Source organism: Gracilinanus agilis, chromosome 2, assembly GCF_016433145.1.
Source record: "Gracilinanus agilis isolate LMUSP501 chromosome 2, AgileGrace, whole genome shotgun sequence".
Taxonomy (NCBI): Eukaryota; Metazoa; Chordata; class Mammalia; order Didelphimorphia; family Didelphidae; genus Gracilinanus; species Gracilinanus agilis.
The window spans coordinates 428,352,176-428,376,764 of record NC_058131.1 but is presented as its reverse complement, the minus strand read 5'-3'; the positions used below and the strand labels follow the sequence as shown (position 1 = coordinate 428,376,764).

General features: G+C 37.7%; 1 protein-coding gene across 1 annotated transcript in view; it reads left to right on the top strand.

Moving 5' to 3' along the window:
• The window catches only part of FSTL4 (follistatin like 4), an 874,220-nt gene that overhangs the window by 780,462 nt on the left and 69,169 nt on the right, over positions 1-24,589 (top strand). The window contains exon 7 of the mRNA XM_044661912.1: positions 7,977-8,097. Coding sequence (XP_044517847.1) covers positions 7,977-8,097 — 121 coding nt within the window. The remainder of the gene's footprint in view (positions 1-7,976; positions 8,098-24,589) is intronic.

Genomic DNA, 24,589 nt, shown 5'->3' with positions numbered 1-24,589 from the left:
GTTCCCATTTCTATATCATGGCACTCTAAGTCTTCTTAGAATAGAAAAGAAAAGCTTCATATGATGATTGGTCCCTCTGTCATCATAGGCAAAATTGGTGTTACAAAGCAAAGAGTGCTGTATTTTGCATCCGGGAATCTGCTTTCAAGCACTTATTTTGCTACTTATTCCTTGTGTGACACTGAGAAAATCACTTGGTCTCCATGCTTATTTTAGTAAATTATATAAATATAATGAAATATATGAAAAATGAAGAAATAGAACTATATGATATTTAAAATCCCTAACAGATCTAAATCTATGATCCTTTAAGGATAAGTATGGCTACTGCCAATTCCTTTGTTTTAACAACAAGCATCTTCATTTTTTCATAAAATTGCCTCTCAGGTGATAATGGAATTTAAATAGTTTGACTGGTAAGGAAAGAGGTTCTGAGCATATGGACCTCTTCCCTTTCCCTGGAAGGAGAGTTCTGTAAATATTGATATTCCTAATGAGACTCCTCAAACATTAGATATCCCTACAAAGTTTGGCCATTTAGTAAATGGCAACATTGATGGGAAAATTTATTATTTCCCTTTATCTGAATAGAGAATCTCTAGAAGTTATTATACTCTTCCAGGAATATGCATCAGTATAATCAGGGAAGTTGGGCATTTCAGCTAGGGATGTAAGAAATCTACAGCAGCTGTCAATTGCACTAATAAGTACTTTCTTATTTTTTTCATATTTTAGGCTGCTTGCAAATAGTTGATTGATAAAAACATAGAGATTTTGAATCCAAAGGAGAAGTATATCTTAAGTTTTATTCTGTACCTACAGAGTCCTTTGTATTGATAAAAATGGAAAATAAAGAGTGAATCTTGTGAAACCTCTTTGGAACAGAATAGTATCACTCAAAGTAAACTTCTTCCATGTGTGACTCTTTCTGTGCTTTATTGATTGTGTGATCCTAAATTCTGTGTCCCTGGTGAATGATTTGGGGGATGGACTGTACTGAAAGCTATACTAAGAATAACATACAATTTGGACCATGGAATTATGAGATCCTGATTATGTATGAGATCAGTGGTATATGCATTCCTGTAATAAATTCTGATCCCTTTTCTAGTTTTTCAGAAGTGACCTGCAGCAGGGTCAGAAATCAGTGGACTATGATGATAGTATTTCATGTTAAGTCATAGCATGATTGGCTATATTTATTAAATTTATTTTATAGTTATTTTACATCTAAGAATTTCTAAGAAAAAAACTGAAGAAACGTGTCATATTCCAAAATAGGGGACCTGTAATATTTCACTAATTAAGGATCCCAAAGGCTATTATTATTCCTACTGTGATCCCTAATTTTTCAGTAGTTCATATTAATTACTTAAATTTTTTTCTCTTTTTTAACCTTTTATCTCCAATACTAGCTTTGCAATTTTGGGTAATTATATAATAATAGCTAACATTTATAAAAAACTTAGTAAGTGCTAGGGACTATGCTAAGTACTTTACAATTATTATATCATTTAATTGTCACAACAGCTCTGCATGGTAGGTGCTATTATTATCCCTATTTTTTCATGTGAGGAAACTGAGGAAGAGATTAGTTGATTTCTCCAGGTTCCTGCAGGCATTAAATGAAGTCATGTTTGAACTCAGATTTTCTCTTCTCCAGAAACTGAGAGATCATCTGGTCAAATGCCATCATTTTACAGAAAAAGAAACTGAGGTGATGGGAACTAAATGCCTTGACCACATTCACAAATTATTCTTCATGTTACACACCCTTAGGTGAGCATCCTTCCCCAGTTTAGAAAAAAATGTCCATTTGGGAAAGAAGACTTTTAAAATCTCTTCTCTATTACTTTAATCCTTTGCTGTGACTAGGCCAGGAATACTGACTTTGTGAATACTTGTAAGGGGAAAAATGAAGTACTCACCAGCAAAACCACTTCTTGAATAAAATTGCTGCTTTTACAGCTCAATAACAAAGACTTACAATTACTTTAATGAAATCAGATAATTTATTGTATACTGTAGTCAGCTTCATTTAAAGCAATGTACTTTGTTGTTGTTGTTGTTAGATGAGCAGGTTAATTAGTTTTCTGATCAACGTTCTATAAATGCCAAGTAAGGTCTCTGCCAGAAACAAAAATATATCCATTATAGCGAATGTAGTATTGAGGTGGGTAGTATTTTTTTAATTCATCAATTTTTCATAATTATAATGGCATGCTGTCCACATGTCAGCATTTCCTTTGAAAACTCCTATTTTGTTAAAAACCCATCCACATTTAGACTTCCAGGCAAGTGCGTTTATCTTTACAACTTGCCCCAAAACTACCTATTTGGAACACTGAAAAAATGAGAAGTTGACAATTTTCGGAGAATGTTTTTTTTTTCCTCTTAAGTACAGCTCACCTCTGAAACTGAAGAGATTAAAAGGTATTGAAAATCTAATAACCATTACTTTTGCAGAGGAGGGTAGTGACCATCCATGAGACCTCTTTGCACTAGAGAGCAGGGTCATTTATCAAAATCTGAAAAGCCAAGTTAAATTTGCATACATAGTTTCATAAATTTTCATAAGTTACATATCATACTGGAGTCTGACTCATATAGCTAGGTAGTAGAATGGATAGAGCATCAGGTATGAAGTCAGGGAAGTCTGAGTTCAAATCTGGTCTCATATGCTAGTTATGTGATCCCAGGCAAGTCACTTAACCCTGTTTGCCTCAGTTGCCTTATATCTAAAATGATCTGGAGAAGGGAATGGCAAATCACTCCAGTATCTCTTCCAAGAAAGCCCCAAATGTTCAAAGAAATAAAAAATAGGGGGAAAGGACTTGCTGGCTCCAAAATATTAATACCATCTCTTTTTGTGGTGGCAATGAACTAGAAATGAAGGCATGTCAATCAGTTGCGAAATAGCTGAACAAATTGTAGTATTTGACTGTAATAGAATACTGTTTAACCATAAAAAATACAATAAGATGATCACAAAAAATCTGTAAAGACTATATGCAGTAAAAAAGATTGAAGTGAGCAGGACCAGAAGAATATTTTACACGGTAACAATAATAATGTATGTTGATCAATTATGAATTAATTATTATCAGCAGTACAAAGATCTAGAATAATTCCTAGGAACTTATGATGAAAAAGGCTACCCATAGCCATAGAAGAAATTTACAGAGTTAGAATGCAGATTGAGGTATCCCATCCTTCATTTTACTTCCTCCATAAATTTTTCTCTAGTCTCAGTGATATGTATTTTCTTCCACAAAATGATGAACATGGAAATATGTCCTATATCATATTACTTGCCATCCTCATGAGAGGGAAGGAGTAGAAGGGATTCCAAAGTGTCAGAAAAAAATTATTAAAAATTGTATCAGGGTTCTGGGTTAAGATGGCGGCAGAGTAAAAAGCAGCTCTTAACCTCTCCTGACCTAAACATAAAGGACTCCTCAAGGGGAAATAAAAACAAATCCAGATGACCAGAGGGACCCCACAACAGGGTGCAGTGTGGAAGGTATGTGGAATCGGGACATTTCCATGCTATAAAGTGGTGAAACAGCTCTCACTAAATCCGGGCTGAGCAACCCCCTCCACCCCCTCCACACACACCACATACAACTCCAAAGCCAGCTAAAAAGAAATAGAGCAAGTTTGGGGGACCCATTGAGTCATTGTCAGCTCCAGGGCCTGTTCCTGAGAGCAGCAAGATTGAGGACCCCAAAAAGCTGAAGAACGCGCATAGACTCTGAGCATGAAAATATTTATAGCTGCTCTTTTTGTGGGGGAAAAAACTGGAAAAGGAGGGTATGCCCTTCAATTGGGGAATGGCTGAACAAATTATGGTATATGCTGGTGATGGAATACTATTGTGCTAAAAGGAATAATAAACTGGAGAAGTTCCAGGTGAACTGGAAAGACCTCCAGGAACTGATGCAGAGTGAGAGGAGCAGAGCCAGAAGAACATTGTACACAGAGACCAATACACTGTGGTAAAATAGAATGTAATGGACTTCTGTGCTGGCAGCAATGCATTGACCCCGGACAATTCTGAGGGATTTATGGAAAAGAATGCTCCCCACATTGGGAGGAAGGACTGCAGGAGTGGAAACAGAAGAAAAACAACTGCTTGAACACATGGGTTGGGGTGGACATGATTGGGGATGTAGACTAAAAACTACCACACCAATGCAACTATCAACAATTTGGAAATAGGTTTTGATCAACGACACATGATGAAACCAATGGAAATGTGTGTGGGCCATGGGTGGTGGGTGCGGGGGGGTGAAGGGGAAAGTAGGAGCATGAATCTTGTAACTATGTTAAAAATGAATATTAATTTTTTTTAAAAACCATATAATTATTGACTAATTTCTTCACATTTTAATCTTTGGCCCAGGAATCCAAATTCAATTTCCAAACAATTTCATCTTAGCCTGCTAAACATCCCTCCTGTTGATGAAAATAATACTTTTGACCCTAAGGTTTTCAATTTCTTGCTCAGGTTTTCATCCTCTTTTGAGATTCCTTTTAAGGTGTCATTTCAATTATTGTAAGGTGACTAATAGTCATTAGATTTAGGAAATTTCTGTCCCTAGAGATACTCCAAGAAAGATGGCAGATCACTCTTTTGTTTATGTCTGTTCAATAAAGCTGCCTTAGAAGCCTTCATGAGAGAGTCACAACACAAAACTAACCATCTCTTCCTCCACCTTTCATCTATCCTCTATTGTGATGATGCCCATGGATCCACAGAATGGTTCTGTAGAGCCCAAGAAACTTCTTTCCTCTGAGAAATTGTATTTCTAACATCCTTTCTAATGGAAAAAGCTATTATTACTTATGTTATTGTTTAGTCATGTCCAACTCTTCATGACCCCATTTGGAGTTTTGTTAGCAAAGATGAGAGTGGTTTGCCATTTCTTTCCCCAGTTCATTTTACAGATCAGGACACTGAGGCAGACAGTTAAATAACTTAGCCAAGATCACATAGATATTAAACGTCCGAGGTCAAATTTGAATGCAAGAAGATGACTCTTCCTGACTCTAGGCCCAGTAGATAATATTTCTGTCTAAACATTCAGTGTTCAGTGCCCTTCTGCTCTTCCCTTCCTATGTCAGATTCTTTGCCCCTCCAATTTGCTGGATTTGGTCACTAGTTTTCTCTACCTCCACACTTTTTTTTTCTTGTTTCCTTCTTGAAATATCATCAGTAAGGCTGATGTGAGTCTTAAATGAGATCACGTATGTAAAGAACTCTGCCAATCTTATTTCCTAAGAACCTAGAGAATGTCATATACAGCAATAAAAATATTGTTCGAAGAATGACTTGTGAAAGTCGACCTCCAGGGGAAAAATGATAAATTATAGCAGCTCTCATTGTGGTGGCAAAGAACTGGAAATTGAAGGGAATGGCTAAACTAGCTATGGTATATGACTATGATGGAATACTACTGCACTGTAAGATATGACAAACAGGTTAATTTTTTTTAAACATGGAAAAACCTACATGAAATTATGAAGAGTGAAACGAGCATCACCAAGAGAACATTTTATACAGTAATAGCAACTTGTTTGAAGAATGACTTGTGCATGTCCACCTCCAGAGAAAAAAATGATAAATAGAAATAAGCAATATAGTTTTATATATACATATATCTTTTTGTCAAATGATGCCTTCTCTAGTGGGGAGAGGGAGTCACCTGGGTATTTTAGTGTAACAAATAAATTTTAAAATAATTTTAAGTGTTATAGAAATGTCAGTTATTTTTATTTTTATTGTTGTGGTTACTGTTAGTCTGGAGTTTCTGCCATTCCTTGCTGATCATAACTTCATTTCTCAGTCTTCTATTACACTCCTGCTGAGTTCAAGCAACCTTTATAGAGCAATACTAGTGTGTACTGGTAAACAATTCACAAAGTGGGAGGGAGCTAAAGGGGTGCCCATAAACTTTTTAAATTTAACCTGCCTTATTAACACTTTCTTAAGTCTAGACAATCAACTAAACAATAAATCAAGCCCTGATTTGTAGCATTGTAAATTTCAAAGTTGTAAAAGCTCACGCTAAAAATTCAACAACTCTCCAACTGGTTAGAACTGTTTCCAGCACACTTTTGCATCCATCTACTATTTCAAGGAACACTTAGTTGTCAAGGAGAAAGGCATTACTAGGCCAGCTCCTTTTTTCACCTTATCCTTGAAGAGGGAAACTAAGCTACCTTTTGTAGATACATAGCTGTTGCATGGCATTGTTAGAAAATCAAATTTGTGAATGCTTTCCTAGTCATATTCCATTTGCAAAGGAATCCTAAAAGTAGCAAAATTCCACTACCCTCTGGACTTAATGGAAGCAATATGCTGTGTCTTTCCTCTCTATTTTTGGTATGTCCTATGGCTAACTCTTAAGACAAACTACTAAGATCAATTGCTTCTTTGTCTTACCTGTTGAGCCTGTGCCCGGTCCTTACTCAAGATATTATTTATAGCAGGTTTCCTGCCTTTTCTGACACTTGCTAACTAAGCTGCATTTGATTGCCAATTAGCAGATTCTTGCCAAGCCCTAATGCAAACAGCAGCTACCCTCAGATATTTTAGGCATTAAGGTTTTAAACAGAAATTTGATTACCTGCAAGACTTTATCTAATTACCTACTTTCTTCCTCTCCACTGCCTTCCAAAGATATTTTAGATGCCTTTTCCTCTTCCCTGCCTGAATGATCTCTGAACTTCAAATATTAAATAATAACCTAAAAAAATGTATAAATTGTTCTAGCTTGCCCAGGATCAAGGGCCAAAAAATGTGGCACTGATAATAAATGTTGGAGTTGCTCCAAAGATGGTGAGATCAGGATGGGTAAGCCAAGAAGATTCCAGTGCTTAGAGGAAGTGTTTCTATGGCTAAATCTTGCATTCAAACTCAGCACCATTTTTTAAGCACCTATTTTGCAGGACACTCTTCTAGGTGGAGGAGGGAATAACAAACATCGATGAAACACATCTCTTAACCTGCAAAGATGGGCAGGCTTTCCATTGGCAGAGAGTAGCAGAAATAGGGAAATATTGGGCACAAGGAATTTAAAGAGACTGACTGATCTTGAGAGGAAGGTATTGTGAGGATTGATGATCTTTGCCTGCTACTGTAATCAATCATCAAGCACTGATGTAGTATCCTTGATGAACTCTGCGAGGTTCTGGAGATAGAGGGGAAAAAATCAAAACATACCTCTAAGAGAAGATTACATCTAATCAGGAATGACAACATGTACATATAAGGGAATAAAATAAGTAAATGCAAGATGAATGAGATTAGAGAACACCAGTATTTGGGGAGATTAACAAAGGGCTCATGTAGAAAGTGGAACTTAAATAGAGGAAGATGAGCATTTCAGATATAGGGAGTAACAAGTGAAAAGGCAAAAGATGCAATGTCCTGTATTGAAACAGTAAGAAAATCATTTTTGCTGAACTACAATATACATGGAGAGGTGTGATGTGTTTTGGGTTGAATATAGTTTCTAAAGTATTTTTGTGTACCAAAAAGGACTTTATATTTGCTCTTGAAGTCATTAGGGAGCCACTGAAGTTTGTTGAGTAGGGGAGTAACATAGTCAGACCCACATTTAGTAAAAATCACTTTGGCAGCAATTTAGAAGATGAACTGGAGTAGGGAGAGACTTGAAGTGAGACCATTTCACAAGCTACTGAAATTGTTCAGGTAAGAGATGATATGAGGCTCAACTGAGCCATTGACTGCCTACGTGGGAAAAAAGGAGGCAGATGAGAAAGATGTTATAAAGTTAGAAGGGACAAGATCTGACCAGAGGCATTGACTAGGAGAAAATCCTCAGAGCTAAGATTTCTGTGTGTGTGTTAGGGGATAGAAACTGTAATCACAGAAATTGAACCTTTCCTAAAAGCTGAAATCATTTGTTCACTAATGAGACAGATCTGTTCTCTTGTGTTTAATGCAGGATTTTGGAGAAGATGATTCTCTCTACATTACCAAGGTGACAACTATTCACATGGGCAATTACACCTGTCATGCCTACGGCTATGAGGATCTGTACCAGACTCACATCCTTCAGGTGAATGGTTAGTAAATGGTACACCTGCAGTCCTTCCCCTGCTGACAGTCTTCTTCTAAGCAATGTTACTCCTGTTATATGTTACCTGTGCACATACTCATGGGCCCTATGCATGCACATACTCACACACTCCAAAATATAGTAGTTACCCCTTTCCACTCCAATGGAAAGAAAACCTTGAGTTCCTAAGACCTTGCCTCTCACATAATTTATAAGTCAGGAAGTTGGAACTATTTATGCAATAAGATTAATAATAGGAAGTTTCCCATTGATCTCCCCCAAAATTATACTTTTCCCCATGGGTAATTGCACGGGTGAGATGAGAGTGGGGAGTAGTATCATAAAGTCCCTTTGTTGGATAGACTCATGCCATGCACATACTAGAATGTGGCAGGTTTGGCAATAAAAGGAATGGAGGGAAGGTTAAGATACAATCTGTGGGTCTAAAATAGAATCTAAAAAGAAAAAACTACCTTCCTTGTTGGCAGCAGTGATCAAGGATCAAATACATTTGTTTTTCAGACAACTTTCCCTCGGGCAAGATCTTAGAAGTCAGAGCCTGTGCCGGTCTCTGCCTACTCATACCTACTTTTTCTACCCCTCTTCTCCTAGCTAGAAACTCCACTGACATGTCCATAACTAGCCTGGGCTTTAGCAGAGTTTACTATGGAAGAAGGGTAGCCCAAATTAGCACTAAGGAAGAAGTGTACAGCACCAAATAGCAACTCAAGATCTAAAGAGATTAGTTGATTAGTTCCATAACTCTCCAACCCAAACATGGCAGTGTTTTTCTCCTAGCTCAGTCCTCAGCTGCCTTACATTATCCTCCCTCAACAAAATATATAAAATGATAATTTTAAAAATACCTTTATTAGTTTCTAAGAATGCTCAGACTCTTTTCTGACCATATATTCTAAAATAATCCACTTAAAAATGTATACCAAGAAAAACTTTAAATTATTGATTACCTTAAAATGTTACAATGATAAAACCTCTGCTCTGGGAGTCATTTGAGCTGGATTCTAGTCCCATCACTGCCACTACATAGAGATTTTGCTTTAGGTAAGTCACTTCATCTCTCACATCCTGTTCCTTTCTATATAAATCATAGGGGTTTAACTGCAGTCAGTATTGCATAGTATATTGGATTTGTCATCAGAAAACTGAGGTTCAAATCCTGGCACCACTAATTCCTACCTTGGTAATGTCTTTAGGTCTCATCTATAAAAATGGGTTGAACTAGAGAGTCTCTGTTGGGAAATCTCACTCACCAGTGGGTCTGAAGACAAGAGTGAGAAGGTAAACTAAAAGGAAAAGCAATATATTTGTGCACTATGAAAGACTGATTACAAGTAGCAGCTTTAGTTTCTAAGGTTTACATGGCTATTTTACATGGCTTTTTTAGATCCACTTAGTACAAAGCCAATTATACTGTGGTAGCAACATGCTGTGAGAATTTAAGACAGGTAAGTGGCATCTAAGAAACGGAAATTGAGGGATATCCATCAATTGAGGAATGACTAACCAAATTGTGGTATATGATTGTAATAGAACATACTGTACCATAAGAAATAATGAATAGGTTAATTCTGGAAAAACATGGAAAGGCCTACATGAAATTATGAATAACAAAATGAGCAGAACCAAGAGAACATTATATACAATTACAGAAATATTCTTTGAATATTAACTGTGATTATTCACCTCCAGAGAAAGAACCGATGAATAGAAACGTTTATGACATAGTTTTATGTATACATTTTTGGAGTCAAATTATGCCTTCTCTAATGTGGGGAAGGGAGGGATAGAAACACCTGGGAACTTTAATGTAATAAACAAACAAATAATTCTTTTAATACTAGAAGGAAGAGTAAAAGAAAGGGGAACCAAAAGACATAGTTTTGCTCAAGAGGAAAGAAAATAGTGACTAGATATCTTTTACAATTGTTAATCAGAATTTATTTGTTCTCTGAAAGTAAGAGCATCATTGGTGAAAGCAAGCTAGCTTCTAACCCTCTATGGGTGTCTCCTATCCACAGACAATAAGTGGTTTTTATCATAGTGGATGCAACTTTTTGCTATCCCAGATCAATGAATAATTTATTATGCTTTCTAAATCCTATGAAACAGGGTAGGACAGGAAAGGAGCATAGTGTCAGGGCATCCCAATATCCTCCAAACTTTAAGAGACTTTCTTACTATTAACACATCATAATATTAACTATTGGATGTTTGAAGCACATTGTGAAAAGAAGGATTCTGAACTTTCTTAGATTCAGACACCAAATTTCTTCTTAAATATAGTTTTAATTCTCTGACTTACAGATCTAGGGAATAGGGACTCTCAGCTGATCCCTCTCCAGATTCTCCTAAACCTTCTTAGGACTAAATTCCATGATTCATATGGGAAAATGTGAAAAATTTCTCTTAGTTATAGTAGCCCCTCTATAAACACACACACACACACACACACACACATTGAATTTCTGATCCAACAAGTTGCTCTTAAGATTTTTGGTATTACTTATTCCAGGAAAAATTTTCTTGCTCTAATTCTGCAGAATCAGAGCTTTGGATAATTTTTACTTAAATGCTACAAATTTTGAGATATTTATAAATTTTTATTTTCCCCTCTCTCTATAAGTGCTAAAACCATTCATTGAGGTCTTACTTTGAGAACTTCAGTCTCCCAAAAGTTATGATTTTAGCAGTGATAAGAATCTAATGGGTATCTATTATAGATGATGATTTACTTTCCCATTGTTGAATAATGTCTACCACAGCCAGTGTTTCTTTTGCATTAGACAGCCACAGGAATCATCTGATTTGAACATTATCAAGGCCATCCTTTGCCCCAAAGAATGTCTTTCTTTTGCCCTCTGCCTACAATTTCTCCCATTAGAATTATTTGAGATGTCTTTTTGGAAGAAGGATTCTTTTAAATGCAAACATTATTGAAGCAAGTAATATAATTCAAGTTAACAAATATTAATTAAACACTTTTACAAGACTCTGTGTGTTGTAAGAAGTATAAATTTTATGTTCTCCAAGGGTTTACAGGCTATTGTAGAGGCTGTTATACTAATAACTATAATGTAAATAAGTGCACAGGATATTTCTAAAGTACTCTAGTATATTATATATCCTATCCTATCCTATACTGTACTGTATGATACTTTACTACTATACTATACTTGGTAAGAACCCCCAAAAATGAGAAATCATTTTCAGCTGGGAACTTTGGGAAAGACTTCATGAAGGATATGGTCTTGAAGAATGAGAAGGTTTTCACAGATAAACGAATGGATAACTTTATTGGCTTCCTCTTTTACGTGGAACCTCAACCTTAATGCAATAATATTTGGCAAGTAAAGAAAATACTCAAGGAGAACTCATAGGCCCAAATATCCTTAAAAGTAAAGTAACTTTGAATTTCTTTTCACAACCTTTCTATCTATATTATGAGGCAACAATTCACAAAAGGTCAACACAAAAGTTTGGACTCTCTGGCCATATTTACCTTAGAGATGTATGGAACCATAAGGATGATGAGTGAAGTTGCTATTCATATAAGTTGGTAATATTTGAGAGTGCAAAGTCACATGCATTTGTATTGGGGGGGGGAGGCTGGGGTACAGGGTTGCAGCCATACCACAGAGTGCAGTATATAGTGCATGTAATCCAAAGAATTATTATATGGCAAATATAGTATTTACCTAAATGTGCTTTATGTGTCTGAGAAAATATATCATGCAGGGAGGTTATAAGGACTGGCACTAGACAAGTGGCAGGGTCAGAAGAGAGAAAAAGGCATGTACAAAAGATTTTGTGAAGGTGAAATCTATAGGCTTTGGCAATCAGACAAAGTGAGGATTCCAGAATGACTCCTAGTTTGCAAGCCTGAGGGACTTAGAGGATAATGTTGTACTCTACAATAATAAGGAATGTGAGAATGAAGGGAAAGAAAGAGCAAAAGATAAGGAAATCCATTTTTGCTATTTTGAGTTAACAATATCTATTGGGCATGAAGTTTGAGATGTCTGAACAGTTTTTGGAAATGTAAGATTGAAGGTAAGAAGAGAGATTGAAGCAGGATAGGTAGCATAAAGAAGGTAATTAAATTCATAGAAACTGATGAGATTACCAAGTGAAATTATATAGAGAGGTAAGAGAAGAGGGTCCAGAACAGAACCCTGAGGAATATCTGTGGTCAAGGATGTGATCTAGTGGAGAATCTAGCAAAAAAACTGAGGAGTGGTCTGTTTGGTGAGTAAGTGGTATCCCAAAAACCTAGAGAGAAGGGATTATCAGGGAGGAGAAAATGATCAACAGGGTCATAGACTAGAGAACAGAGTTGAGGAGAATGAGTATAGAGAAAAAAACACTGGAGTTGGCAATTAAGAGACCATCAGTAACTTTGGAGAGAGCAGCTTCAGTGGAATGATAAGGTCAGAAGTCAGATCATAAGGGGTGAAAAAGGGAATGAAAGCAGAGAAAGTAGAGTCAACTATTGTAGACTGCCTTTCTGAGAAATTTAGCTATAAACGGTAGAGGAGATTTTGATAATAGCCTCAAATGAAGGTCTTTTTCAGAATGAGGGGCATGTTTGTATTGTAGAAGAGAATAAATCAGGAGATAGAAATTGAAAATAAGTGAGAGTAGAGATGATGATGGGGAGCAGGGTACTGTTGAAAGAGATGGGATGGAATGAGATCACTTGAACTAGTGGAGGGGTTAGTTCTGGTAAGGAACTCATGTGACATAGGGATGAAGAAAGAGATAGTTGCAGAAGTCATCTAAGTGACAGATGAGGAAAAAAGGGAAAAGAAAGAACTCTTGGCAAATAGCCTCAATTTTTACTGTCAAATATTAGACAAGGTTCTTGGCTGAGAGAGTTGGAGCTATGGTAGCCATCCATGGTAGGTTTGAGAAGAGATAAAATATTTTAGAAGAGCCACTATGGAAAGTATGATAGTGAGTTAACAAGGGGAGATATAGTAGGATTGCCTAGGTGCAATAAAGTCATAATTGAGGTTGTATAATATAAATTTGTAGTGGACCCTGTCAAAATGATTATATGATTTTTCTCTATCTTCATCAGCAGCATCTGTATAGATGAGATGGTGGCTTGAGTGATCCAAGGCTGAGATTTGACTGGGTACAACTGGCAATATGATAAAGAAGATAGGAATTTATTAGAGGAAGTCAGTACAGTGGAACTTGTTCTCCGAGGAGTCAAGATGGTGAGAAGTGAGAGTGGCTGGTGTTATATAGATTACCTGGAAGAGAAATAAATACTCAAGGTATTAGAAGTCATAGAATGGACAAGATTTAGGGCATTATAAGGGAAGGAAGAGAGAAAAGTAAAAAGCTAATAAATTATGGTCAAATAAGGAGATTTCAAAATTCTTGAATATAGAGCTGGTACATTTGAGAGTGATGGTATGACCATAGGTCTGACTATTTTTCTGTGTGGACAAGTTTGTGTGGAAGTCTAGCCCATTTGAAATAAGTAAGTTGAAGAACCAAGTAGTTAGGGTATTTGAGGGAGTCAATATGTATGTTGAAATCCCCTAGTATGAGAACTGAGGTTGAGGAGAGAAAAGTTTTTATTCAGTTATTGAACTCATTGAGAAAGGAAAGGGAGTGTCCTAGTGGTCTGTAGACCACCAGGTATTTTTTGTTGGGTTTTTTTTTTGATTGGGTGAGATATATGAATAAATAGCCTGAACCTCCAAGAAAGAGATGATATTGGGTGACAGTGTTGGGAGGAGAATTTGGAAATAACAATGAGAAGCAAATATTCCAATTCCCCCACCTCTCCTATTTAACTAAGGTCAGTGAGTGAAGGGCAACCTTTACTAGAAATGGTAGCCATGGTAGCTATGTTAGCATATCTATCTTTGAGTCAAGGCAGTTTTTCTTCTTTCCAATAAAGGTTGGAAACCGAACTGCAGGCAAATGAAATATAAGATGGATGTCATATGGTCAGATGGGAAGCTCCTCTTCACAACTCCTTATCCCTTGAAAGGCTGTAGATTTGGTAGGGAAAGGGCACAGCTGGAGCCTGAAGTCAGGAGAAAGAAATCCCATTTACCACTGACCTTGCTCTTCGTATTCCTTCATGGACAGGAGCAGGAGGAGAAGAAAGACCAGAAGTCAAAGGGAACGTTGTTCTCCCTTTCACTGGAAGTTCTCCATATTCAGGTTGAGAAATTTAACTGGCAGCAGGAGGTAGAATTGGTGAGTCACTGGCTGGCAATGAGGCAGCAGAAGGCAACAGTAGACTCCCAGCATTAGGAGAAGTCCTTTAGACAAATAGCAGACACCCAGTGGGGACCATTACAATATTCCTTTAGGGTATGTTCTGCCCAAGCAGAAAATGAAAAGAACAAGGCACTAGCTCAGTCCAAGTTGCTACACCTCCTTTTCTCACTGGAGGGATCTTTCCCTCACAGACAGCCCAGGCAGTAGTAGCAAAGCAGAGGAAATTGCATCTTTATTTATATCAAAATTTCTCCTGATAAAATTAGAACTCTCTGGACAAAAACTTTCTTTGCTGGATCTCCTGTAGATATAACTACAGAAAAAGGAAAGAGAGGCTGCAGTCTGTGCAAAGGCAGTTCATAGGTTGCATACTCTATAAAAATTACTCCCTGGATGATAATAGGAGAACTGGGAAGATGGGAAGCAAAGAGGGCTCTGCTATTCCTAGACCTCTTGAACTCTGTGTCCTGAGCTGTCTCCATTGGTGTCCATTGCGAGGTGGTGGTAGTTTGTCTGACAAGGTAGATTGAACAGAATGGTTGAAGTTTAAGGTACAGAGGACCTAAATCTAGGATGCTATCAACATCCAGACAAAAACTTGCTGGCTTAGTTGCCTGAGATACTGTAAGGTTAGATGACTTGTTTGAGATTATACAGCAAGTATATTCCTGACCCTTCTGCCAGCTTTCTATACACAACACTGTGTTTTCTGTGTAGCCCTTTATCCTTTAAAAATTTACTAGAAAGCTGAAAGCCAGAAATTGTAACCTTTATATATCATGGATTCCTTTGGTAGTCTTATGGACCCCTTTTCAGAATAATGTCTTAAAAGTACATAAAATGCAAGAAAACATAAAGGAAAACAATTAAACTGAAATACAGTTATCAAAATATGTTTTAAAAATTCAAGGAAACCAGGTTAGAAATCTCCAGATCTGTGAGGGTGAATTATGGGAGGACAATTAATCTATCTCTCCCTAACAAGTTGTTATTCATTTTTCTCCTCATTTACAAGGGCAGATGGGTAGTACAGTGATTGAACACCAGAGGAGAAGTCAGGAAGACCTGAGTTCAAATCTGACCTCATATACTTACTAGCTGTGGGGCCCTGGGCAAGTCACTGAATGTCTATTTGCCTTAAAATAAGGAAAATAGCACCTAGTTCCCAGAGTTGCTGTGAGGATCGAAAGAGATTATTTTTTAAGTGCTTAACACAGTACTATATACATTTTAGTTAACATTATCATTATAAATGAATTCTAAACTCCCCTAAGCTCTTCTGTATCCATTCCTTCCCTACACAGTATACAGAGATTACCGAAATGCTGCTTCCTCAAACATACAGGATCATGTCCTACTTCTTCATAGTCTATGAGTCCTGGATCTAGGTTCAGGGACCCCCAGAAATGACCCCACATTTGATAGTTCTAGATTTTGTCCATATACTTTTGCCCTTTGTTCACATCATGGAGGGCCAAGGAAGTAGGGTAAGGGTGCATTGAATTTAGTATGAATATCTCTAACAGGCTAATATCTAAACTGGTTCCTTCCCTATTGAATAAGACATAAAGTCATAATCCTTTTCCTATCTGTGAGCCACTTACAAACACTGTAGAAACCAGTGTAATGGGAGATAAGAGCAGCTCAGCTCTTCTTAGAAAATTATTTCCCAAAACTACTAACCTCAGGCCTAAGATTTGGAAAGGCAGGATATCTGCTAGTGAAAAATAATCCACACCTTTAGGATTCTAAGACCCATGAGAATTTTTGGATTCTGCACAAAGTAGCTTCCCCCAGGGGTCCAAGGACTCTGTTTGGTCAAGGGAGCATATCATGGGCTCACAGAATCTCTAAATTTTCAAGTTGGAAGTGATCTCATTAGCCATCTAGTCCAAACCATCCCCAGAAAACAATGCACACTAAAACTTACCAGACAAATAGCAGTCTAGTCTCTTCCCAAAAAGTGACAATTGAGGGCAGCTGGGTGGCTCAGTGGATTGAGAGCCAAGCCCAGAGACGGAAGGTCCAGGGTTCAAATTTGGCCCCAGACACTTCCTAACTGTGTGACCCTGGGCAAGTCACTTAACCCCCTACGGCCTAAGTCCTTACCATTCTTCTGCCTTAGAACTAATACACAGGATTGATTCTAAGACAGGAGGTAAGCATTTAAAAAGAAAAGAAAAATTGACAGGACAATTACCTGATGGAAATATAATAAAATAGGACTCAAGGTTTAATTGTCGGGATGTGGATTGGTGAGGTACTCAGAAGAAACTTGTGCCCTCAAAGGATCACATCAAGCCGTGTATTGTTTACAGGCATGCAAATATAAGGCTCTCCAGCTCGCCAGTCCCAGAGGCTTAACCATGGACCAAGCACGGGTACAGTTTAACATATACTCGGGTGGAAAGCCCAGAGCTCCAGGTCTCTGACTTTCTATCTCTCTGATTGTTGTTTCTGGACAGATTAATTAGACCATTCATAGGAGAGTCAGTCAGTCAATCAGCAAGTGGAGCGTAGACTGTGCACTCCTTTCACTCCTCTATTTATCAAAAGGGCAATGTGATTTGGAAAGTTTCCTCACCTTTCCTACCTTTATTAGATGAATTTTGACTGTAATCAGCAGAGCTCTACATTCGTTGCCTTCACAGACCTGAGTAAAATAATCATTGGGAATATAAGAACTTTCTATTATATTAGGAAAGCAAATAGGCAGTGGTAAAACATGGAATTACTTTTTTTTTCCAGCTAGAGCCTAGCAATAGGCTAATCTTCACAAGATTCTCACTGCTTGGGAAATTCAGAGAGAGAAGAAATCAATATGGTCTAAAATACAGTAATCAAGAAATGCTTCATAGAGGAAATAGACCAGAGCTTTACCTTTAATGCTGAGTAGATCAGGCTACAACAGAGAAAAGAAATTCAAATCTTACAAGTATTTACTGAGTAAAATGTATTTGCAAGACACCCTGCTAGATATGATTTAGGTAAAAAGATGGATAAGGATCAGGTCCTGCCCTCAAAGCTTAATAAGAGAGAGAAAATAGGACCAGGAATTAATGTAATTTAATGAGGACAATATAATGAAATGGAAAGTGCACTTAACTTGGGAGTTAAAAGATCTGGGTTCAAATCCCATCAACTCTACCAGACTATGTAAGGTTTCGGTGTCTCATTTCTCATTTGAAAGGCATTACAGGGGGCAGCTGGGTGACTCAGTGGACTGAGAGTCAGGCCAAGAGACGGGAGGCCTTGGGTTCAAATCTGGCCTCAGACACTTCCTAGCTGTACCTAGACTGGGAAAGTCACTTAACCCCCATTGCCTAGCCCTTACTGCTTTTCTGCCTTATAATCAATACACAGTATTGATTCTAGGACAGAAGGTAAGGGTTTAAAAAAATGAAAGGCATTACGTGGAAAAGAGTTTTAGACAAAAGATACTAAGAATTCACTGTTTGATCCTGGATAAGTCACTTAAACCTCTTTATAGGTAAGTAAATGGAGGACCTGAGATTTGGGAGGCAGCATAAGCGAATCTGGAAACTCAATGAATAGGAAGTCAAAGGATTAAAGTTCTATTCCTGCCTCCATTACTATCTATATAACCTTAGGCAAATTATTTTAACTTTCTATGCCTCTGTCTGCTCATCTATAAAATGAAGTTGTATCCAATGACTTTCAAAGGCTATGATCAGGGAAGTGATTTTCCCATTGCCACTAAAGTATCAGCTTCTAAAAATCTGGCTTCAAACCCAGGCTCTCTGGCTTTCAAATCCTCATCTATAAAATGAAGACACTGGATTCAAGGATCTCAAATGTACCTTCCCAGTACAACTTGGCCTCTGTCCATGGTGTCACTTTGCAAATCCCCATACACACGCCTCCTCAGGTTTTCATCTGTTCTGTGCTTGAGTAAAAAGGAGAGGAAAACGTCCTCTGAATGACAAAGGAGGAACTGACATTTGTTCTTTTCCCCTCCAACATGGAAACTGTTCAACTACTTTCTAAATAAGTCACTTATTCTTTACATATTTTTTTGGATTTTCATAACACCACTAAAAATTCTCTTCTTAATTAAGGTATTGCAGACAAGCATATTTGTTTCCACTTAAGCTTGCAAAACCTTCAGGTTAAAAAAAAAAGGCAAATAATATAAGGTGCAGATCTCTTTTCTTGGCAATGCATTCCTCATTCCCCAATGTGAAGCTTGCAAGGTGAAAGGCAGCATAAATATGTCACCAAGTAAGAACTACAGTCTACAAAGCACAGGCCAGAGTAATAAACAGATTTGGTAGATTACTCTGTTGTTTGGGGGATGAATGGCTGCTCATCTGAACTGTGGGGAGGTCATGGGTCTTTTAAATTTAATAGATTAATCATCTTAGTCTGACTTTTTAGTTCCTTGCTCTGCAAGGCTGGCAGAAGGTTTGCTCAGAGTTATGAATCATGCCACTGTCTCAGCCTCATCTTGAGGGAGCTTCCTCTATTGAACCAATCATGCCAAGTCATTCCCATAATTGGAACAATGTAATAACAATAGTGGAGCAGTACCCAGTCAATGGGCAATGGCAATAACTCACCTTGGACCAAGTGAGTGAAATGATGCTGTCACAATCAGCTCTTCTATAGCCTGGGGTTAGGTATCCCAAACTCAGTATGAGAAAGTAGGTGAAGGAGCAGTCCTCATCCCAGCCAAATCTGACACAGAAGTGGCCTGGCCACAGGACCATATTTCACTCTTTTGTCTCTCCCTTCAACTGATCATTAGGTGGATCTGCTCATAACTGTTGTTTCTATGATAACAGCCACATAGGATTTACCCTTGTCTCTTTCTCCATCTTCAACATCCCCCCTCCAAGTTTTCCTATTGGCTTTGGATACCTTCAATATTTTCCCCTTCCCTTGGCTTCCTTAATTCCCATATTCTACCTATTTATCCTTACCCCCAAACTGTCCAGAATGCCAGGCTGAATTTGCTATCCCACAGTTGTCATCTACATACATACCCTCTGGACTATACAACTCATCTGCTTGGTACTTCAGAATACATTTCTGATCTCTGGGTGCTCTAGTTAGAGGAAGGATTCTTCTATTTTTCTTTAATTTTAATTTTTTAAAACCTTTATCTTGGGGGCAGCTGGATGACTCAGTGGATTGAGAGCCAGGCCTAGAGAAGAAAGGTCCTAGGTTCAAATCTGACCTCAGACACTTCCTAGCTGTGTGATCCTGGGCAAGTTACTTAATCCCCATTATCTAGCCCTTATATATAATTACATATAATTACAATACATAGTATTGGTTCCAAGACAGAAGGTAGGGGTCTAAAAAAAAACTTCTTAGAATCAATACTGTGCATACAGTTCCAAGGCAAGACAATCGATAAGTGCTAGGCAATGGGGTTAAGCAACTTGCCCTGAGTCACACAGCTAGGAAGTCTCTGAGGTCAGATTTGAACTCAGGACCTTCCATCTCTAGGTCTGGCTCTCTATCCACTGAGCAACCCAGCTGCCCCTTAGAAGAGAGATTCTTATGGCATGCTTATAAAGGCTTCCTGCAGAGGGAAAGAAGATTCCTAGGCAATCCTTCAACAAAGGAATGAAACATGCCCAGGTTATTCAGATAAGTCTGGAAGTTTGGAGACACTTCTGACTTTGGTCTAAGCATTTCTTTTTCTCCTGGGTGAGATCTGACTGAATTCACAGGGCTGCCCCTCAGAATACTAGTTAAATTTATCTTCACCACCTTCAATATGCCTACAGCATCACAGAGCCCAGAGAACCCTGCAGTCTTCAGCTCCAGTCCCACATCACCAGCTGCCTATTTGAACCTGAGGCAAGGGAATGATGTTAATAACTGGAGAAATGATAGGCATCTGATTCATCATTGAGGGACAGTGCACAAAAGGCACAAAAGAGAAATAACATGGCAACAAAATAGTAAGTAGTTCATTTGGCTGGAGTTAGAATGAAGTAGGGCTACAAGGGCTGTAGCACTTTGATGAAGGACCTTAAAAGCTTGGGTATTGATTTGATGTTTCATTTGGGATGCAAGGAAACACCCAGTGCCTTTTTGAGCAAGGGCACCATGGAGAAAATTGCCTGCCTTGAGTATGTGAAGGGCAGATTATAGAGGGCAAAATCCAGAGACTGGGAAACTAGTTTGGAGACTGTTGTTATTCTCCAGGAAATAGATGATAAGGGCCTAAACTTGGATGATAGCTATGGAAATCACATGATTTTAAAAATAAGAACCCACGTTTACAGTTTACAGAGATTTCCTTACAAAAACCCACAGAAGATTGACAAAGTACGGGTCAATCTAATTTAAAAAAAGAAAGAAGAAAACCAAATCATTAGTATCAAAGATGAAAAGGGAGACCTCACCTCTAATGAAGAGGAAATCAAGGGTTTCATTTAAAACTATTTTGCGCAATTATATGGCAACAAATATAGCAATCTAGGTGAGATGGATGAATATTTACAAGAATATAAATTGCCTAGATTAACAGTAGAAGAAATAGAATACTTAAATAATCCCATTTCAGAAAAAGAAATTGAACAAGCCATCAAAGAACTCCCTAAGAAAAAATTCCCAGGACCAGATGGATTCGCAAGTGAATTCTATCAAACCTTCAAAGAACAACTAAACCCAATACAATACAAACTATTTGACATAAGCAAAGAAGGGGTTCTACCAAACTCATTTCATGATACAAATATGGTACTGATTCCAAAGCCAGGTAGATCAAAAACAGAGAAAGAAAACTACAGACCAATTTCCTTAATGAACATAGATGCAAAAATCTTAAACAGAATACTAGCAAAGAGACTCCAGCAAGTGATCATAGGTGTTATTCATTTTGATCAGGTGGGATTTTATACCAGGAATACAAGATGGTTCAACATCAGGAAAACCATTCACATAATTGACCATATCAACAAGCAAACCAACAAAAACCACATGGTTACCTCGATAGATGCTGAAAAAGCCTTTGACAAAATACAACATCTATTCCTATTGAAAACACTAGAAAGATAGAAATAGAGGGTCCTTTCCTAAAAATAATAAACAGTACATATCTAAAACCATCAGCAAGCATCATATGCAATGGGGATAAATTAGAAGCTTTCCCAATAAGATCAGGAGTGAAATAAGGATGCCCGTTATCACCTCTATTATTTAACATTATACTAGAAACATGAGCAGTAGCAATTAGAGAAGAAAAAGAAATTGAAGGTATTGAAATAGGCAATGAGGAGATTAAGCTATCACTCTTTGCAGATTATATGATGTTCTACTTAAAAAATCCTAGAGAATCAACTAAAAAGCTATGAGAAATAATCAACAGCTTTAGCAAAGTTGCAAGATACAAAATGAAAGCAAAAATCATCAGCATTTCTATATATCTCCAACACATCACACCAGCAAGAGGTAGAAAGAGAAACACCATTTAAAATTACCCTAGACAATATAAAATACTTAGGAATCTATCTACCAAAACAAATACAGGAATTATATGAACACAACTACAAAACACTTTCCAAACAATTAAAACTAGATCTAAATAATTGGAAAAACATTGATTGCTCATGGGTAGGATGAACTAATACAATAAAAATGACCATTCTACCCAAATTAATTTAGCTACTTAGTGCCATACCTATCAAACTACCAAAAAACTTCTTTACTGAATTAGAAAAAACTATAACAAAGTTCATTTGGAAGAACAAAAGATCAAGAATATCAAGAAATAATGAAAAAAAAATGTGAAGGAAGGTGGCCTAGCAGTAACAGATATTAAATTATACTATAAAGCCGTGGTCATCAAAACAATATGGTACTGGCAAAGAGACAGAAGGGAGGATTAGTGGAATAGACTTGGGGTAAGTGACATCAGCAAGACAGTGTATGATAAACCCAAAGAGCCCAACCTTTGGGACAAAAATCTGCTATTTGACAAAAACTGCTGGGAAATTTGGAAAACAATATGGGAGAGATTAGGTTTAGATCAACATTTCATACCCTTCACCAAGATAAATTCAGAATGGATGAAAGTCTTGAACATAAAGAAGGAAACTAAGAAAATTAGGTGAACATAGAATAATATACTTGTCAGATCTCTGGGAAAGGAAAGATTTTAAAACCAAGCAAGAGTTAGAAAAAAATTACAAAATGTAAAATAAATAATTTTGATTATAATAAATTAAAAAGGTTTTGTATAAACAAAAACAATGCAATCAAAATCAGAAGGGAAACAACAAATTGGGAAAAAATCTTTATAACAAAAAACTCTGATAGAGGTCTAATTACTCAAATATACAAGGAGTTAAATCAATTGTATAAAAAAATCAAGCCATTCCCCAATTGATAAATGGGGCAAGGGACATGAATAGGCAGTTTTCAGATAAAGAAATCAAAAGTATCAATAAGCACATGAGAAAGTGTTCTAAATCTCTAATGATTAGATAAATGCAAATCAAAACAACTCTGAGGTAGCACCTCACACCTAGCAGATTGGCTAAAATGATAGCAGGTATAATGCTGGATTGCTGCAAGAATCTCTTGCATTTGCAAAATCACCTGAAGCAATCCTGGCAGTTAGGGAAACAGAATGTTGACCCAGCCAGTCCCTGATCTCATGGCCAAAACCTTACCTTTGGAGCTGGGACTATAAATATTCCTGGACTACCAACTGGGGAGGGGTGCTGATTTCCTTGACCTGACCCAGACATCCTGCTATCCCCTGCATCTCCCTTTGGGCCCTGGGAGGAGGGAACTTAGTGGGAGGAGAACATGGGAAATTAGTATACTTAGGCAGGTAGGGACACCTCTAAACCAAGCCATTACTCTCATTTGTTGACCTGCTAGACCACCTTACATCAGGGCAGTGAAATTTATCCCTGGCTGAGGGGCTGATTCCCTCAGCCTGACCCTACCTTCTGAGACCCTCTCCCACACTGGCCTTCACCTTTAGCAACAGTTTCCCAGACCTTAACCCTTTTCCCTCAGCTTACCTCTGCTTTTAATAAACCCCTTGGCCTTATTCAAAGAGTTTCAGTTGATTCATTTATACCATCAACTAGGGCCAGGGATGAAGAAGGAAAGATAGTTATCCCTTGTTTCCTGAGGGTCTAACCAGGCATCCATCTTGCTCACGAAGTGAACAAAGTTGACTTCCTGTTGGCTTTCAGTTTCCATTCATGAGGGAAGGGGCAATCACTCCTTACCTCAAGGAGCTTAGAGACAATAGGGAGACTAACTGAAACATCTCAGCCCAGGCTCACACAACCCTGGTTGACTCAAAACAATCTATGCTGAAGTTACAGTCTCCCTGCCTAGAAGATTCTGCTGGTACCACTCAGGGCCCTCTATTATTAAGCCATCTTAGCCCCATTATTATTTGCTTATTACACAGGGGAGAATAATGAATGTTGGAGGGGATGTGGCAAAATTGAGACATTAATGCATTGCTGGTGGAGTTATGAATTGATCCAACCATTCTGGATGGCAATTTGAAACTATGCCTAAAGAACGATAAAAGACTGCCTGCCCTTCAATCCAGCCATAGCATTGCTGGATTTGTACCCCAAAGAAATAATAGATAAACAGACATGTACAACAATATTTATAGCCACGTTTTTTGTGGTGGCAAAAAACTGGAAAACGAGGGAATGTCCTTCAAATGGGGAATGGCTGAACAAATTGTGGTATATGCTGGTGATAGAATACTATTGTGCTCAAAGGAATAATAAACTGGAGGAATTCCATGTGAACCGGGAAGACCTCCAGGAATTGATGCAGAGTGAAAGGAGCAGAGCCAAAAGAACATTGTACACAGAGACTGATACACTGTGGTAAAATCAAATGTAATGGACTTCTGTACTGGCAGCAATGCAATGACCCAGGACAATTCTGAGGGATTTATGGAAAGGAATGCTACCCACATTCAGAGGAAGAACTGCAGGAGTGGAAACACAGAAGAAAAACAACTGCTTGAATGCATGGGTTGATGCGGGCATGGTTGAGGATGTAAACACTAAATGACCACACCAATGCAACTATCAATAATATGTAAATAAGTCTTGACTGATCACACATGTTAAAACCAGTGGAAATGCATATTGGATATGGAGAAAGGGGTAGAAGGTGGGGTGAAGGGGAAAGTAACAACAAGAATCATGTAACCATGGAAAATTTTTCTAAAAAAATAAAATATTTAAATCTTAAAAAAA